This window comes from Balaenoptera borealis, assembly GCF_965194805.1.
Source record: "Balaenoptera borealis genome assembly, chromosome: 1".
NCBI lineage: Eukaryota > Metazoa > Chordata > Mammalia > Artiodactyla > Balaenopteridae > Balaenoptera > Balaenoptera borealis.
Window position 1 is genome coordinate 185275617 of NC_138860.1, and position 18049 is coordinate 185293665.

At 57.0% G+C, this 18049-nt stretch overlaps 2 protein-coding genes across 2 annotated transcripts; one reads left to right on the forward strand and one right to left on the reverse strand.

Annotated features, from left to right (window-relative positions):
* Positions 1 to 1601: 1601 nt before the first annotated feature.
* LOC309624311 (F-box only protein 44-like) lies at positions 1602 to 7588 on the reverse strand. The gene is given in 7 exon segments (XM_082382379.1): positions 1602 to 2615; positions 2618 to 2750; positions 3822 to 3957; positions 4066 to 4161; positions 4305 to 4431; positions 5972 to 6243; positions 7572 to 7588. Coding segments are annotated over 6 exon segments (801 nt in total). The 5' UTR covers positions 6237 to 6243; positions 7572 to 7588; the 3' UTR covers positions 1602 to 2571.
* Positions 7589 to 7713: 125 nt separating this feature from the next.
* FBXO2 (F-box protein 2) lies at positions 7714 to 14071 on the forward strand. The gene is made up of 6 exons (XM_082382338.1): positions 7714 to 7864; positions 10886 to 11257; positions 11716 to 11845; positions 11917 to 12012; positions 12471 to 12609; positions 12860 to 14071. The coding sequence occupies exons 1-6, from the start codon at positions 7843 to 7845 to the stop codon at positions 12992 to 12994; spliced, it is 894 nt and encodes a 297-aa protein (XP_082238464.1). The 5' UTR covers positions 7714 to 7842; the 3' UTR covers positions 12995 to 14071.
* The last annotated feature ends 3978 nt before the right edge of the window (positions 14072 to 18049 follow it).

An 18049-nucleotide genomic window follows, 5' to 3' on the forward strand; every position in this document is an offset into this window, starting at 1 on the left:
CACGCGCCGCGCTCAGGCCGCCTCCCTCGCGGCCCCAGCCTGCTGCTCCAGCGACTTCGCCCCGCCCCACGCCGGGGCCACTTTCCCAGACGCGAGCAAAGAAATCTGGTGTCCTCAGGCTCGGGGCGGCGTCAGGGGGGCTCCAGACCTCGTTTCCTGAACCTCAGTCTTTCCTTCCAGGCGGTGGGCGGCTCAGCAGTGGGAACCCAATTTCTCTCTGCTTCCACCTCCCTCCGGTAGGCCGGAGCCTCCTTCTGACCTAGCCCTTCCCCTCTGGGGGCCACTCCTTAGACCTCTATTCCGGTTCCCTGGACGCAGGGAGGGAGGTGGGCCCGCTTCCTGCCCTGGACCGGTGGGCCCCCGCCTGGAGGGTGACTGCTGAAACTCTGGCCTTGAGCCTGGTTCGTACCGTCCCTAGGACTTACTCAGAGGTAAAAACCGCTCTGCGTTTTTGCTGGGATTAAGTTCATTAATTCCTTTCTTCATTTCACAAATAATTATCAAGCACCTACTTCAGGCAACCACAAAGGATCGTGCAAGGTGTGCACTGCCCAAGGGTGCCTGATCCAGGCCGGGTTGTTAACTCAGGGCTGCATATTCTCCGAGGAAGAGTGTCTTTTGCTAACTTGCCATACAGTTAGTGGGTGGTGGTCCTGAGACAGGCTGGGACCTGGGACCCTTTGCTGCAGTGCTTGCACCTGGACAAACAATCTCTTTGAGCTGACAAGCTATAAAGAAACTATAAGGGACTAAAAATAACTGTGTGCATGTGCAGTTGGGGCAAACTATGGACAACAAGATACAAAAAGACCAAAAACCCAACTGCCACTTCTGAAGAGCCCAAAAACAGAGCATGGGGAGCAAAAGCAGGGTACTGCGCATGCCCCCTGCACACACCACCACCAAAGGGGTGGGCAGACCACCTAAGCCACCCTTCGTGCCTGGCCCCTGGACACACCCCTACCCTCACCCCATAAAAGGAACCAACTCCCCCACTCCCCCAGAGTGAGCGAGGGATCCAGCAAGGGAAACTGTTGCTTGATTTCACTCCCTCCTGCTGTAGCAGGGGTCCCAGGAAAGCCTTATCTGAAACTCTTGTCTGGCCTCATCAATTTCTATTGATTAAGGAGGCCAAGAACCCTGGTCGGTAACAGTCCTTGCCCTGGTTGAGGCCCTAATCTAGCTCACTGATGAGTCAGATAATGCAATTTAACAGTACTTATTGAGCACCTACTGTGTGCCAGGCACCATTATAAATTCTTTGGCTTTGTCTATTGTCAGTAAAGCTCTGGGCAATGAAAAAAACAACAGTAAGTAGTGCCTGGGATGGCAAGAGTTGCCCAAGATATCTGCACACTCCACCCCCAGCCTGCGGCCAGGTCTCCAGAGGAAGCTGGCAGTTCTGGAGGGCTGCTGGGTGCGAGATGTCTGCAGCTTGTCCAGGGGTCTGTCCCAGGACCCTCATTCTTCGAAGTCTGGCTCCTGAAATGTTAACCCCTCTCTGTACCTTGGACAGAGCCATATAAGTTGCAGCTTCTACAGGCAAGGGGCAAGACCTCCCATGAAGTTTGCCTTTTCCCCCAGAAAGCACAGGGCACACGTTGGGCTGGGAACACCTTTTATTTGGCCACATGCAGCAGGGGTAGGAGAACTGCTCTCTTTCCAGCAGGAAGCAGAGGCAGGAATGTGGTCCGACAGGGTGGGGAGGTCCTGGGAATGGCAGTTCCAAGGGTAGGGTGGGCGCTTGGAATGCTCTCCAAGCCACAGAGTGCCTGGCCTAGGCATGCAGGTGGACAGGTGGTCCTTGAAACCCCCCCCCCATCCCACTCATCCAGGGCTCACACATCCCAGCTCTCAGGGCCCAGTCCTGCCCCCCCACCTGCCCTGGGTTGCCGTGTGCAGGATTCCAGGGGGGTCTTTTGGAGAGCCCTGCCCTCACTTAATACACATGTGGCTTCTGGGGCTTCACTGACAAGTGAACAGAGTCCAGACTTGGCCGGGACCCCACGCCACCCTGGGCCTGCCTGTCTCAGACCAGGCCTGAGCCTCTGGACCAAAGCCACCTCGCTAAGCAGGCGGACAGAGTGAGAAAGCCTGGGAGTGGCAGAGACTGGGGCAGAGGATGGGCCGGCAGAGCCGTCCTTCCACTCCCACACCTGTCTGAGCTACATCGTCGCCCAGCATCTGTATTATGCAGGGCAGCCACAGGCTTGCCGCATGTCCTGACTGTCCCAGGTCTGAGGGCCCTCAAAGAAGACAGTGAGAAATGACCCAGCAAGGGAAGGTAGACACATAGATCTAGGTCACCAACAGAGCTTGGAGACCCTCCCTCAGAGGCATCTGGGGGAGGGGCCTGGGGGAACACCATGCACCCCCCCAACCTCAGGGGCCCCATCATTCAGGTTGAGACCCCCGGGCGGAGAGCTAGCTACCCATAACATATGAAGGCTGTACAAATGAAGAGGCTCCATGAAGAGGCAACTGGGGGGCGCAAGGATGAACTAGGAAGTCTGGGAGAGCCTGGCCTCTACCTCCCCTTCCCAAGCCCAGCCCACCTCTGCCAGCAGGTTATCAGTTGGGATTAGGTGGCTGGGGGCTCGGGGGCGTCATGGCAGTGGGGGCCCGATGGTGATGCTGCTGTTGGTGACCCTCGGGCCGTACCAGCCGGCCCAGTAGTGAGTGTCCACGCCGCCGTGCTGAAACCAGATGTAGCGGACGCCGGGTGGATAGTTGGAGAACGTGTGGGAGACCTGGGGGGCAGGGGCAGGTGGAGGGAAGGAGAGCGGTCAGGGGAGTTGACCCTGAGGGGGGTACTGCCTGAGGGGGTGAGGGGGCCAGGATGGGCTGAGGTCTCAGTGCTCGACCCAGAGTCAGCAGAACGGAATTCTAGTCCTCACTCTGATGTGAGGCAGACCACCTCCCCTGTCTATGCCTCCTCAGTTTCCTCATCTGTAAAATGGAGCAAAATCCTGCTGGGTCCACTCCATGGGATTATCTAAGTGCAGCTCAAATGAACTGAAGGAAATTTTGCAAGCTGCCAAAGGATGTCCAATACTGTCATCACTGAGCATGTGTGGCTATTTAAGTTAAAATTAATTAAAGTTGAATAAAATTAAAAATTCAGTTCCTAGTCGTACTATGAACTGGCTCTTAAGTTTTCAATTGTCACATGTGGCTCTTGGCTACCAAACCGGACAGGGCAGACAGACCATTTCTTTCTTTCTCTCTGTCTCTCGCTTTTTTTTTTTTGGCTGTGCTACACTGCTTGCGGGATCTTAGTTCTCTGACCAGGGACTGAACCTGGGGCCATGGCAGTGAAAGCGCCGAGTCCAGACCAGGGAAGTCCTAGACAGACCATTTCTATCACTGCAGAAAGTTCTACTGGAGAGCACTGGTCTAGATCAGGAGTTGGCAAACTATGGTCTAGGGGCCCACTGCCAGTTTTTGTAAATAAAGTTTTATTGGAACACAGTCATGCCCATTTGCTAAAGCTGCTTTCACAACACAATGGCAGAGTTGATGAGCTGAGTAGTTGTGATACAGTAAAACCTGCAAAGCTTAAACTATTTGTATCTGGCCTTTTAAGAAAAAGTTCACTGAACCCTAGCCTAGATAATAGTAATAACTGATATTAGTAATTAATAATAGTCAATCTTTTCGAACATGGCTTTACCAGCATCATCTCACTGATAATCTTTCAGAGCTCAGAGCAGCCAAAGCCCAGGTAAGAAGCAGCAGAACTGGGATCTCAACTTGGGCCTGTCTGACTGCAGTCTCAGCCTTGGACAATGTGCCCCCTGTCCCCTTCCCGGCTCACACACCTCCCTCCACTTGGCATCGCTCTTCTGCTGGACGGTTGCTGCGTCTGGCTGGAAGGTCCCCAGAGGTGCATGTGCTGACGACAGGAGCTGAACACACAGCTGGTACTTGGACCCGCAGTCTGGCCTGGCTGCGAACCTGCAGGCAGAGGAAGGGCCCATCAGGGCCTTGGAGATGGGGGGCAGGGTGGGGGTGGGGCACCTGAGTGGCAGGGCCCCCCCCCAAACCCTCGCCCCAAGCACTCACCAGTCCTTCACCTCGATGTCTGGCCGCGTGGTGTCCATCAGCTCCTCCCAATACCCTTCAGCCTTGAGGTCCACCACCTGGGACTTGAGACAGGTGCTGGGGGTGGGTGGAGGGGTGGGAGGGGCTGGGGCTCGCCACTAGGGCACTGGGGGGCTAGCACTGCCCCCTCCCAGAGCAGGAGAGACCCCAAGGTGCAGTGACTTGGGCTTCCCCCCACCCCGAGACCCCTTGGATCTTACTAATAAGAAGTCACGAAGTATTTCTTGACCTGGTCATTGGGGAATTCCTTCCTCTGGTCTCCAGAGAGATCCTCCACCTTCCACTCATCGCCTCCATTCACGTCCAGGCTCCAGAACTCAAACCCCTCTGGTGGGAAAGCAGAGTTCGTATCAAAGGGAAGCCCCTCAGTGGCCACCTCCCAAGTGCCCCTTGCTCCTGGCACCTCTCCCTGGATTTCAGCAGCTGCCCTCAAGCCCCGTGCTGGGGAACCCTGCACATCAACAGCGCCTGCCTTGTATTAGGTGCTGCCTGTGTGCCAGGCACCATGGTAACTGATTTCTACTGGGAACCCTGATGATGGGAACAACCAGACTACTTCTGTGATGGAATGCTCCGGCGCTAGTCAGACAGATCTGGGTCTAGTCCCAGCTCTACCAATACTGGGCTCTGTGACCTTAGGCAAGCTGCTTTCTCTCTCTGAGCCTTGGTTTTGTCCTCTGTAAACTGGGGTCAAGAACAGGGGCTAGCAAACTTTTTCCGTAAAGAGTCAGAATACTTTAGGTTTTGTGGGCTACATATTGACTCTATCACATAGTGTCTTTTTTGTTTGTTTGTTTGTTTGTTTTTTAAAGTATCCGCAACATTTTTTTAAGTACATATTTTTTTAAAAATTAATTAATTAATTTATTTATTTTTGGCTGTGTTGGGTCTTCGCTTCTGTGTGAGGGCTTTCTCTAGTTGTGGCAAGTGGGGGCCACTCTTCATCGCGGTGCGCGGGCCTCTCACTATCGCGGCCTCGCTTGTTGCGGAGCACAGGCTCCAGACGCGCAGGCTCAGTAGTTGTGGCTCACGGGCCCAGTTGCTCTGCGGCATGTGGGATCTTCCCAGACCAGGTCTCGAACCTGTGTCCCCTGCATTGGCAGGTGGATTCTCAACCACTGCGCCACCAGGGAAGCCCCTTTTGTTTGTTTTTTAAGTAACCCTTTAAAACCATGAAAACTATTCTTAGCTCCTAGGCCAGATTTGGCTTATGGACCATAGTTTGTCAACATGCTAGTCAAGAACATGGCTGTTGGGGAGTCAAGTAAGGCAGGCATCTGAAAGCTCTGGACAGCTTGGGATTGTTTTACTATCATTTTGCTCCAGAATTTGGCCACATAATGGAGATTGAGGTTCTCAACCCATCAAAGTGTCTACTTAATCATTTACAACACAGCAAGGGAAAAGAGGGGGCTCTGGAAGACCGCAGAAGTCTTGTTTTACCTTTTGTTGGAATGTGCTGGGAAGAAGACTGGATCTCTCATTCTCTCATAAGCAAAGCCCCCTTTGTCTTCTGGGCAGTCCTAGTAGGCCTAGTCCTGGAGTCTGGGAGCCAGGACAAGCAAATATGACTCTGACTTCCTGGTCTTGTGTCTTGGGCACAATTCATTCCAACTGGCCAACATTCCCTCTCCTAGGAAAGGTCACTGGGGAAATAACCTTCAGAGTGGAATAATGCCACTCTTGGCCTCAGTTTGCCCATCTGAAAAATGGGTGCCTAACAGTACCTATCTCTTAGGATTATTGTGAGAAAGGAATTAAACCCCCAAAGTGCCTGGCTGGCTCATAGTAAGTGCCTAATGAATGTTAGCTGGTATCACGACAGTGTGTGTGTTTGGGGGCACGTCATACCCAGTCTGCACCCCACCTTCGGCGCACGGGTTATGCAGGAGGTTCTTGTGGAGGCTGCGGAGGAAGTAGAAGACCTTCCAGTCGGCCACGGGCTGGTCCCAGTCTTCGGTAATGAAGCCCTCACGCAGGCATTTGCGCTTCCAGAGGGTCACGAGGTCGATGAGGTCTCGCCAGAGGCTGCAGACCAGGCGGCAACGCAGCAGCAGCTGGCGGGCGGGCACGTGCGTGAACAACTCCAGCAGGATGTTCTCGGGCAGCTCGTTGATGTTCCCCACCGCCATGGCTCTCCTGTCGTTGTTGAAAAGCTACACTACAGACCTGATCCTCTCCCCAGGACCCAGTATTCGCAGCACCCTGTGGTGGTGGAGGTTCCCTCCCAGCACTGCCATTGACTATCTCAGGAAAGTCACTGGGCCTCTCTGAGCCTCAGTTTCCTCCTCTGTAAAATGGGGCCAGGAACAGTACTTACCTCCTAGAGGGGGTACAAGGAGCTTGGGACACAGCAGAAGCTCAGTAAAAGGTGAGCTCTGATTTTTTTACCGGCACCTCACAATAGCCTCTAAGGGAGGCTAAGGAGGCAGAAGAGGTAGCAGGATCTGCCCAAGGTCACACAGACAGGAGCAGCAGGGAAAGGAGCCTGAGCCTTCTCTGAATCTAGAGCCAGCTTTTTTCAATAGGCCGGACGGTCTTTAGCATGGAAATAACAATTCGCAGCCCCGCAGCCTGTCTGGTACCTTCCGCATTCTCTCTCCCATCCTCAAAACGGAGGAGCGGAGATATGGGGGGGAGGGATAATTATCATTGTCTCCGACCGAGGTCCAAAGGGCTCTAGCCACTTTTTCGAGACCACGGAGGAAATGCTCTGGCTGGCTAGGACTGGAGAAGGGGTGGGCGATGGGGAGCGGGCTTTCCTAGACCCCCACCCCCATCTCCGTGGCTGGGCTCCAGCCCCGGGTGTCCCCGCGCGCCTTCGACTTCCCATCCCTCCTCGTGGCTTTCAAATGTTTCCCAAAGTCTAGGCTTGGACCCCTGCGCATCGATGGCGACCCTAGCTCGGGTTCCTGCTCGCGCCGCCTCTCGAGGCCGCGCCGCGCAACCCCGCCGCCTGGGCCTTGTCCGCGCAGGGCCTCCCTCGGCGCACTGCTGCTGGGCCCGGAACCGCCGAGCCCGCCCGCCCGGCCCCCGCACCCCGCGTCCCTGCCCCGGCGCTCCCCGCGCCCACTCCCGCCGGTCACCTGCCCTCTGCCACCGCTGTGCGATCCCGCTCCGCACCAGGGGCTGAGCCAGCCTCTGCCTGCGGTCGCCTGTGGATGCGGCCCCGCCCCAGCCCGCCGAGCCCCGCCCCGGCCCCGCCTCCACGGCCCGCTCCGGTCCCCGGCCCGCGGGGAGCACCCGGCTTGGGGTGCGCCCCCCACGGATGTAGGAAAATTACCTGGGGCGGGGCGGTGTCGTGCCGGGAGGAGCCTCTGCCCACACCCTCCGCATGACCCAGACTCTCCCAGCCTCCTCGCCGCCTCCTCCCAGCAGCCACCCCAGGAGGGTGCTGGGAGACGACCCGAATCGGACTCCCACCCGCCCCCATTAAAAAAAAAAAAAAGAAAGAAACGACTCCCGACCTTTCTTGGCCTCCTGGGTCCGCCAAGGAACCGGGAGCCTCAGGCCTCGGGCCGATCGCTCCGGACTGTGGGGCGTCCCGGCGCGGGGCCAAAGGCGGGGCGGGGGCGGAGGCAGGGGCCTTTAAGAGGCGCGGCCGGCCGGGACCCGACCCAGACGTGAGCAGCGCCTGGACTCGCCGCCGCCGCCGCCGCCGCCGCTGCCGCCGCCGCGGGACTCGGACAGTCCGCAGCGCTCCGGGTCCTCCTCCTCTCGCGACCGCGCTCTGCAGCGATGGACGGAGACGGTGACCCAGGTAGCCGCCGCCGCCGGATCCACTCGCTCAGCCCTGGAGGGGTGACCGGGGCAGGCGGGCGAGTGCTACGGAGAGGGGGCATCAGAGAGCGAGGGGGCCCCCGAGACACAGAGCTACACACTTTCACCCAAGCAAAGCCCTTGAGACAGTCTCAAAGGAGCACAGTCCTCTGTCTGGTGTCTTGATCTGCCGGAGGCCTTGAGAGATGACAGGCAGAGAGGGAGGACTCCTGGGTCCCGCTTACCCGGGAAGTAGCGTATGAGTAATACCACGTTCCTGCCTCCTGAGGGTCTGTTGGACCCGGGTCTGGGACCTATCAGGGATGGAAGAGGCCACAAGCCTTTTTATTCCATCAGCTTCTTCCATTTGCCAACTCTGGGCCGTGAGATGCCTGAATCCCCATGAATTTCTTGGGGTTACTGGCCTCTCCCCACCCCATCCCAGCCTTCCTCCTGGGATCCCTTGTCTGGAGGAGCTGTCCTTCATTTGTGCGGCTGGATGCCCAGTGGTGGGGACCAGGCTGGTGGTGAGGGAGAGTTGGGACATCAGCTCTAGCCAACGCTCAGGGCCCTTTGAGACTGCCCAGTCATCTTGTCTGGCACCAAAGATGCCCCCCTCCCCATCTCTAGAACTCCCCGCTGGGCCTGTAGGGGTTGCCTGCTGAGTCAGGGTGGGAACAAGACCTCCCCCCACCCCTTCCTCGCCAGGCCCATCTGAGAGTGGCCATTGCTTGGGGAGACAATGGGAAACAGATTGATGCTCACTCAGGTAGCCAAGCTCCCCACCCCTCCCTCCAGCCCTGAAAATCCTAGCTGCTTCCGCTCTTGCTCCCAATGCATGGCCCCCTTGCCACACCCTGTATAGGGCCCCAGAATGGGTTCCTGCTTCTTCCCAGGGCCCAGCTATTCCCTGGACTCAGGGGCCCAATCCAGGTGAGTGAATAAGCCTCGGAGGCAGCTTCCAGGGGCCAGATAACTTTCCGAAGGCAACAATGTGGGGAGTTGTGTGTGCTCAAGAGGGGGTGGGGGGGCCTGTAATCAGATCTGGGGCCTTGAGTGCCAGGCCTGGGGCCAGGAGAGGGGACTGGGCGAGGTGCACCTTTCGGGGGAGCATCAGGTGTCCACCAGGGCCAGGACAGGGCAGGGCAGGGGGAGGGGTGGAGAGGTGAGGGCACTGGGCCCAGCTCCCCAGAGAGCTGTGGGCAGCAAGACGGGCAGGTGACATGGCTTCAGGGCAGGCATTTTCCTCTCCGCCATCCCACAGTTCTGCGGTGTGACTTGGGAGAAGTCAGTGAGCCTCTCTGGGCCTCAGTTTCCTCCTTGCCAAAAAGGAAGTGTGAAGCCCCACATCATAAAGATGTGGCAAAAAAGAAAGAAAGAAAAAAAAAGCTAACAATGAAGGGAACTGTGCTGAATAATAAGATTCACTAAATAAGATTTACTGAGGACTCACTGTGTGCTCTGGGCTCCGAAGACGTAAACCCTAATTCGGTTCTCAGGGGGCTAAGAGTGTGGGCGGTGGGGAAACGCTGCATATGAGGAGGTGAAGGGCTGGCCGCCCAGGTCCTGGCAACACCCAGCCTTGGGTCTAGGCCCTGCCCGTTCCTCCCCTGGTGCCTGGCCTCTTTCCACCACCACCTTGGCTTTCCAGGGCCCAGCACTTAGGACTCCCCTGCCCCCCCTGTCCTAGGTCTGAGAGCAGTGGCCTCCCCCATCACCCAGAGTGGCTCCATCACCTCCCCACTGTCTCTCCCTCCTCCAGAGACACTGGGCACTCAGTATCCACTTTTTCAAGGCTTCGATGGCCCAGCTGAGGCCAGCCAGGATCCAGGAGACAGTCCAGCCCACAGCTCCGGTATCAGTCCCTCTCCTCATAACTTGGAATGCCCTTGCCCCCTCCTCAGAGGAGCTGAACATCAGGACTGTCTGATTGGCCTGGGATTACCCCCATTTTATAGATGAGGAAGCTGAGGGCCAGGAATAGGAAAAGGAGTGAAGAAACCTTCCCTCCCAAGCACTTACTACATCTCCCTATTTGATACACATGTTCTCTTTTAACGAGCTTCCCTCCCCCATCCCCAAGCCCCTGTTCTCCCTTCCCTTCAGGCCTCAGATCCCCGTATCCCCTGCCTGAATACCAGCAGTGTGACCTTTGGCAGGTCACTCCCCGTCTCTGAACCTGAGCATTTTCACCTGTGAAGTCAAAATCATAACCCTCAACTCAACGAATCATTTCCTCAAGGCTGTGGTGGTTGAAGGTGGCTCTGGAGCCAGACTGCCTGGGTTCAAATCCAGGCTCCAGCCACTCATTTGCTGCGTGATCCTGGGTGGTTTTACCTCTCTGTCCCTCAGTTTCCTCATCGACGGAACAGGGATGGTAATAGGGACAACCTAGAGGAGGTGCTGTGAGGATTTAAAGAGTAAAAATTAAAATGCTCAGAATGGTGCCTAACACTCGCTAAGTGCCCAGGAAACATTAGCCGCTGACAGGAATGCCAGGCACGGGGGATGAAGCAGCGAGTTTCCCAGACCCGGTTCCTGCCCTCATTCCCTCAGTCTAGTCCCCGGGAAAGGTGTTTATAAACCATCAAACCCTCAGACGAAAGCTAGGAAGGACGGGACTCCCAGCGGTGCGGTGAGAGGATGCTGTAATAGGGGAAGTTGGGGAGGGCTCCCCTGAGGAGGTGACCGGAGCGGGGATCTTAGAGGGCCGTTGAGAGGGCTAAGGGGCTTCACTGTGTCAGGAATATCATCAGTTACTGCTGTCGGCTCAGGTATGGGGTTTACCGGCACTGCAGGGGAAACTGAGGCCTCTGAGGCCACTCTTCAGACTTGGAGCTGATCTGTGGCCCCAGGCTCCCGGGCCACCTCCACAGGGTCCCAGGCTCTGGTCACGCAAACTCCGGCCCCCGCTGAGGACTGTCCGAGCGTGGGTGGGGGCGGATGCCGTTCACATCGCAGTCGTGGGGCGCGGCGGGGGGCAGTCTGCGGGGAGTCTCAGCCGCACCCCGCCCACCCGCAGAGAGCGTGGGCCAGCCGGAGGAGGCCAGCCCGGAGGACCAGCAGGAGGAGGCTGGCGCGGAGGAGGCGAGCGGCGGGGAGGAGCGGCCCGAGGACGAGGGGGAGGAGGAGGCAGCGTACCTGGACGAGCTGCCCGAGCCGCTGCTGCTTCGTGTGCTGGCCGAGCTGCCCGCCGCCCAGCTGGTGCAGGCCTGCCGCCTGGTGTGCCTGCGCTGGAAGGAGCTGGTCGACGGCTCTCCCCTGTGGCTGCTCAAGTGCCAGCAAGAGGGTCTGGTACCCGAGGGCGGCCCCGAGGATGAGCGCGACCACTGGCAGCAGTTCTACTTCCTGAGCAAGAGGCGGCGCAACCTGCTGCACAACCCGTGCGGGGAAGGTGAGGGGTCGCGCCCTGTCACCCCGGCCTGGGGAGCTCAGCTTCCCCTTCCGTACAATGGGCAGTAACAAGGCCAGCCTGCTTTGAGGGGTGGATGAGATAAGGCGCTTGGCGCAGCGCCCAGCACAGAGTAGCCCCAGTACAGACTGTAGTATTATCCTCCTGTCCTGCTCCGGGGCGGGGGAAGTCGGGGAGGCGGGCGGGAGTTGTCTCTCTCCCAGATCCTTCCACCCCCAGGGAGCTGGGGCAAGACAGGCCCCGCGGAGGACCCTCCTGCGAGGGAGAGAGAATCTGGGGACAAACAGGAAGTGCTCACCATTCACCCCCACCATCATCTGCCCACCGCGACACCATTCAAGGACCACGTTCATCCTCTCCCCACGATAGGGGCAAGAGCTAGCCCTGCCACACCCTCGCAGGGACTGGGTGACCAGCGTGGGGCTGTGCTGTTCCTACAGAGGACTTGGAGGGCTGGTGCGACGTGGAGCACGGTGGGGACGGCTGGAGGGTGGAGGAGCTGCCCGGAGACTGCGGGGTGGAATTCATCCACAATGAGAGTGTCAAGAAGTACTTCGCCTCCTCCTTCGAGTAAGGAGAAGGGGGATGGATGAGAAGGGGGGGAGGGGACCTCCACTCAGTCCTAACCCCCAGTCTCCCAGGTGGTGTCGCAAAGCGCAGGTCATTGACCTGCAGGCTGAGGGCTACTGGGAGGAGCTGCTGGACACCACTCAGCCGGCCATCATGGTGAAGGACTGGTGAGCGGCCGTGGGGGAAGGGGAGCGGGGTTGAGGGGCGACCTGGAACCGGCTACTCTGCTTCAGAGACCGCTGCCTCCCTACGCTAGAGGTTGCAGTCACGTGACCATGGGTTTTCAGGAGAAGGTGGAAATCCATCTCCCCTCCTGAGTTTTAAATGTTGGCAAGTTTTTTTGTTTTTGTTTTTGTTTTTTAATATCCATCTGCTGTCCCAACAAAAAGTGTCCCTGTGGGTTGGCGTTGGTCCCAACACTGGGTCTGGCCCACCAGGGCTTTAGTCCTCGGGTTTGGGCAAGTCACTTGGGCAAGTCACTTTCTCTCTCCGGCCTCGGTTTCCTTATCTGTAAAATGGGAACATTGGTATTACCGGTCAGCAGGGTTAACTCCTGTAGAGGGTTGGGCCCAGAGTACCCGCTCAGCAGGGCTGAAGCCTCCCCCCCGGCGCTCCCTCGGGGCAGGTACTCGGGCCGCAGAGACGCCGGCTGCCTGTACGAGCTCACGGTGAAGCTGCTGTCGGAGCACGAGGACGTGCTGGCCGAGTTCAACAGCGGGCAGGTGGCAGTGCCACAAGACAGCGACGACGGTGGCTGGATTGAGGTGAGTTTGGAGGCCCGGCGGCGGGGGGGCGGGGCCTGGGCGCGACGGGCGGGGCTCGTGAAAAACCCGCCCACGGCCCGTGTGGGCGGGGCAGGGCCGGACTGGCCGAGAGGCTTGGAGGAGGGACGCTGCGCTGAGAAATCCAGGGGGCTAGACGAGGGTCAGAGCGCCGGGGTGGGGTGGCTGGGGGAGGCCTCGGGGCTCCGAGCCTGACCCTCCCTCCCCCTTCGCCCTGACTCCCCACCCTCAGATCTCGCACACCTTCACCGACTATGGGCCGGGCGTCCGCTTCGTCCGCTTCGAGCACGGCGGACAGGACTGCGTCTACTGGAAGGGCTGGTTCGGGGCCCGGGTGACCAACAGCAGCGTGTGGGTGGAGCCCTGAGTGACCCATCCTCCAGCCTCCCCCGGCTACCTTGGAGGGGCAGAGGCGCGGGGGTAGATAGGGCTTAGTCGGTAGCATCCTGACCTTCCGCACCCGGCACACTCCTCTCCCGTCCCATGCTCGAAGACCAGCCCCCTCAGAGGGAAAGATGGGTTTTGTTGGTATATATTTGCATCTAGAAAATAAGATGGGTGAGGGCGTGGGCCTGCACTGGGCCCGCCGCTGAATCCCCTGCACCTAACACTGTGCCTGCCACGAAAATGGGCGCTCAATAAATATTATTTGTCGGAGGAAGGAATGAATGAACACAGGGATGAATGAACTCCCCTCCCTTTGCTTAGTCTCTGTCTCTTGAGGGCCCCTGGCCCAGCCTGGAAAAATACTTGGTGGGGTTCCAGCTGCTCTGGTTTCCAGGGGCCCTTGGGCGGGTGCAGAGCCAGCCAGGCCTGGTCCCGCCAGACAAAGGCTGGGATTGTGAGGCCAGGGAACGGGGAGCTGGGCCTGGCGCCTGACTGACACCCAAGCTGCCCAGAAGCCAGAACCGGGTGTGTGTGTGGGGCCCCCCTCCTGGCCTCTCTTGATCCCTCTCCCCGTTGTTTTTTTTTTTTTTTTTTTCCTGAAGACAGGGTGGTGGGTGGTGGCAGCATCTCATCTAGGGTACCAATTCTCCTGGGCCCAGGGATGGATGCCAGTGGCTTGAGGTGGAGGATGGGGGGGGGGGGTGACAGGCTGGGGGACACAGAAAGGATCAGCTTGGTGTCCCTCTTCAGTTCATGCCCACTTCATGCTGTCCTTGGCTTGGTATTGGATCGGACAAGAGTCATTAGCATCTGGTCTCATTGGTCGTTTTCCAGGCCCTGCTCAGAGGCTGGCCCCTGGTACTGGTTTGAGGGGAGGGGTGGAGGGAAGGCTGTGGTGCCAGGCTCTGGACCAGGAACTCCCTTTCTGGCCTCCCCAGCAGCTCTCAAACCCAGCCCCCTCCCCAGGACTCTCAGCTGCTGGTCTCGGGGGTGGGTGAGGGTCTGAAACATCTCTCCTCTCCTAAAGGATGACCAATAAAATCTCCATGCCCCTCCAGCTTTCCTTTGATTCTGAGCCCTGATGCCACCTGCTGGTCAGGTGGGCTTGCAGAGTTTAAGCTGGAACCTGCCTGCATTTGTTCATTGGTTCATTCATTCACTCATGATTCCTGAAGCCCCAACCAGGGGCCAGGCCCAGCACGGGGTCCTAAAGTTGCAGGGGTGAGTTAGACACTCCTTGTCCCAGGAAGAGTCACCAGCTTGGCCACATCGAGGATGGGGCATCCGGGGAAGGGATATATCCGGAGTCATGGCGGCCTCCAGTCTAATGGTGGAGGCAGAGTCCCTGCTCCGGGAGCATCCGCAGTCAGACAAGGGAAGACAAATCCCGGAGAACTCCCAGTCCGATGGGGGAGGCACAGCCCCTTGTTCCATGAGCACCTTTGGTCCTTTCTAGGGGTTTTCACAGTCCAGTGGGAGAGGCTTTCTCCACACCCACCCGAGTTGCCAATCAGACGGGAGAAGTGATGCTTTGCCCTGGGAGCCCAGTTTGATGAGGAGCCATGAAGCAAGCGGGTCACCCCCATGAGCTCCCAGGTTTACGTAAAGGAGTAATAGGCAAAGCAATGCTTTAGGGTGAGGAGGGATTAGGCTGAGCATGTTGGGAAACAGATGGGGGTGAGTCAGGAGAGGACCAGAGCCCACGCTTGGGCTGAAGGAGGAGGCTGGATGGAGAGGTGCAGTGGATGTGAGAGGCCGGGAGTCTGGGTCCAGGTGTCCAAAGGACTGGATGTCAGGGCGGGAATATGGGGGGCATGAAAGGTGCTGTAGGTGGGGGGAGCTCTCCCCAGGAGGCATTCAGGAAAGAGGCCCATAAGGAGTCTGGGGCTCTGGGCTGGAGATAGAGGAGTTGCAGTGTCTGTGGCTGGCAGCCAAAGCCAAGGGCACTGGTGAGAGCTGGGACCAAGTGTGGAGTGAGTCACGAGAAGGCCCAGGGAAACCTCAGCTCCTGGGGCCACGATGGGGGAGACACAGCAGCCAGGGAGGTGGGGGTCAAGTGAATAGGAGGATGCAAGCCCAGCAAGGCCACCTCCAGCCAACTGCCTGCTCTCAGAGGAAAGAGCCAGAAGGCCAGAGGCCAGATTCTCTCCCGAGGGCATGGGGCCCACAGAGGAGACCTGAGGGGCTTGGATAATGGGGTGGTGCCGTCCGTCCCTGCGTGTCTGTCACTGGAGGGACAGCTGGATACACTGGCGGTGTTTAGCTTGGGAAGACGAGACAGCTTCTTGTGGGTCATCCGAAGGCTGACGTTGGGGGAAGGGGGGGCCCGCAAGGCTCACTGTGCACCGGGTACGTCCTGTCACACCACCCCTGTAACCCAGTTGGATATAGGGAAGGGGGCAAGGGTATCGCTACCCCCTTCTACACGTGAGGAGACTGAGGACGAGACACTTTCCTGGCATGTGACACCCAGCGTAACTGGAGAAGCACAAGTTCTGATCCAGGTGCATCTGGCTCCAACGAGCATGCTCCGAACCCTTCAGTTGTACTGTCCCTAGTCTAGAGGGCAGAGCCAGGCAGGCATGGAAACTTGACAGTTTATAGGAGGCAGCTCTCAGCTTCCCTCGAGGAAAAACCTACACGCTGTCCAGCAGGGGGCGCCTCAGGGCCCTGAGGAGTGTGGAAGCCAGAGATGGCAGAGAGGTTGGCCACACGGCTCAAAGGCACCAGAAAGTGATTAAGGAGAGAGAGGCCTGCATGGCCCCCAAGATCCTTTCTAATCAGCCGATGTTTTTGAGCACCTACTCTCTGCCAGGCAGGGATAAAACAGACGAGGCCTCTGTCCTCCTGGAATATACAGTCTAGATGGAGAAACATAAACACACGCAGTTAAATAAATAGGATAATTACCAACATGATATAGCACTTAATAGACATGCCTGGCACTACTCCAAGACCTTTGTATATATATTGATTCATCATGATAACCTTATGAAGTGGGAACCATTATTATTTCCATTTTTACAGATGAGAGAACTGAAGCACAGAGAGATAAAGCAAGTTGTCTGAGGCCACACAGCTAGGTAGTGGTGGAACTGGAATTCTACCCATCCACTTAGGCACTTGACCTCTATAGTACAGTAAACAAAGTAGAGAGTGAGGGTGGGAGTGCTACTTTGATCAAGGTGATCAGGGAGGATCTCTCTGAGGACGTGACATTTGAATGATGATGAGAAACCAGATATCTGGCGGAAGAACACTGAAGGAACAGTAAGTGCAAAGGCCATGAGGTGGGAATGAACTTACTGACGGATCAGAAAGGCAGCCAGCATGGCTGGAGCTCAGTGAGCAAGTGGGGAAGTGGTTTGGCATGAGGTTGGAGATGTAGGCAGGCAATCCTGAGAGTTTCCTGAGCACCAACTTTGTGCTCTGTCTTATAAGATATAAACACTACAAGAAGCAGATGCGATATCAGTGTCCTTTAAGGAAAAACCTTTATCTAGCAGGAGCTGGGTTGGGGAGTTAGATATCAGAAGCTTACAGTTTAGTTGATGAAACCAAATTTCCCATGAGTAGCAGGATGAACGGGATGATAATGATGATGGTAGTGAGGACGACAGGCATTTGCTGAGGCCTTACTGGTGCCGATTCCTGTGCTAAGCACACAGCCTTATTTAATCTGTTCAACGGCCCTCTCTGGTAGATAGAGATGTTCCCATTTTATAAATGAAAGAGCTCAGACTTGGATGTTGGGTAACTTGCCCAGGGTCATATGATGAGTAAGTAGTTGAGCTGGTCCTAGCCACTTCTCTGTGGTACGGGGTCAAAAATGGGCACGTGCCAGAGGACAGAGCTAGGGCAGGAGGAATGGAAAGAGTTGGAAATGACAAGGACTGTGGGGCTCCAGGGCTTCTCTGCATATCATTGCCCCAGACAGAAGGAGGAGGTGCTGTGTCTGAGCTATTTTGGTTAAGGGATCAGGGAAGGTAAAATGATTTTTCTTTTATTGATTGATTGATTGCCGTGCGGCTTGCAGGTATTTCCCCCACCAGGGACTGAACCCGGGCCACAGAAGTGAAAGCCCGGAATCCTAACCACTGGACCGCCAGGGAATTCCCGAATTTTCTTTTAGACTTCTTGGTGGAAATCTATTTAACCATTTTGAAATGGATAAAAGTCCCTCTTTCCCTTTCTGATCTGTTTACTTTGTAAATCTGGGTTTTTGTATACATGGTATATAGCTTATCTGGGGACTTAGAGGGAGGAGGGAGGGAAGGACCAGTTCCTCTAAGCACCACTAGGTGTCAGCATTGTCAAGGGAGTCCCCTGGTGGGGCTGGTTAGGCCCAGTTCTCTGCAGAGGAAGGGGCCTCAGAAGTCAGGATTTGAATCCAAATCCTGATTGCTTTCCATTGACTGGGGCTAGGTCTGGGTCCACAGAAGCTGAGCCCCCTGCCCTGCTTTGGGGCTGCTCTTATGCCAGGGGCTCCTGAGAAACATTTAGGAGGCTAAGTCTTCTGAGGCCTGAGTTCTCTAAGACTGGAAAGGGCTGGTGGTCTCCAGGGATCCAGCCTCAAACGGGTCTGGGGGCCTCCCCCCGCGAGTCTGTCCCCACCGCAGCAGAACTCTGGGCCTTCCTCGTGGCCCCGTGCCTGCAGTGAGCACAGAACACCCGGCAGATCCAATCCTGATCTCCTAGTGAGTAATGACTTTGCTATTTGTTTCCCCATAAATTAAACCTAATCTTGTGTTGACTCTGCTGAACAAGGAGAATAATGAAGATTAAGATGAGATGGTATTCATTCTCCTCCAACAAAAGCCAATTAATTGTCAGCAGGATTACCGCCCTAAACCAGGAGCCGCCACCAGCTCTGCAGATGGGGTGGGCAGTGCCGGGGGCATCTCCTAGTGCTTCAGCCAGGGTCCGTTGGTGATGCAGCAGGAAAGATTTCTGTTAGTTGTAAGGAAGAACTGCCTGGATTAGGGAGGGGGCTGGAGCCAAAGAAGCGGAGATGAAGAGCATGGACCCACCCATG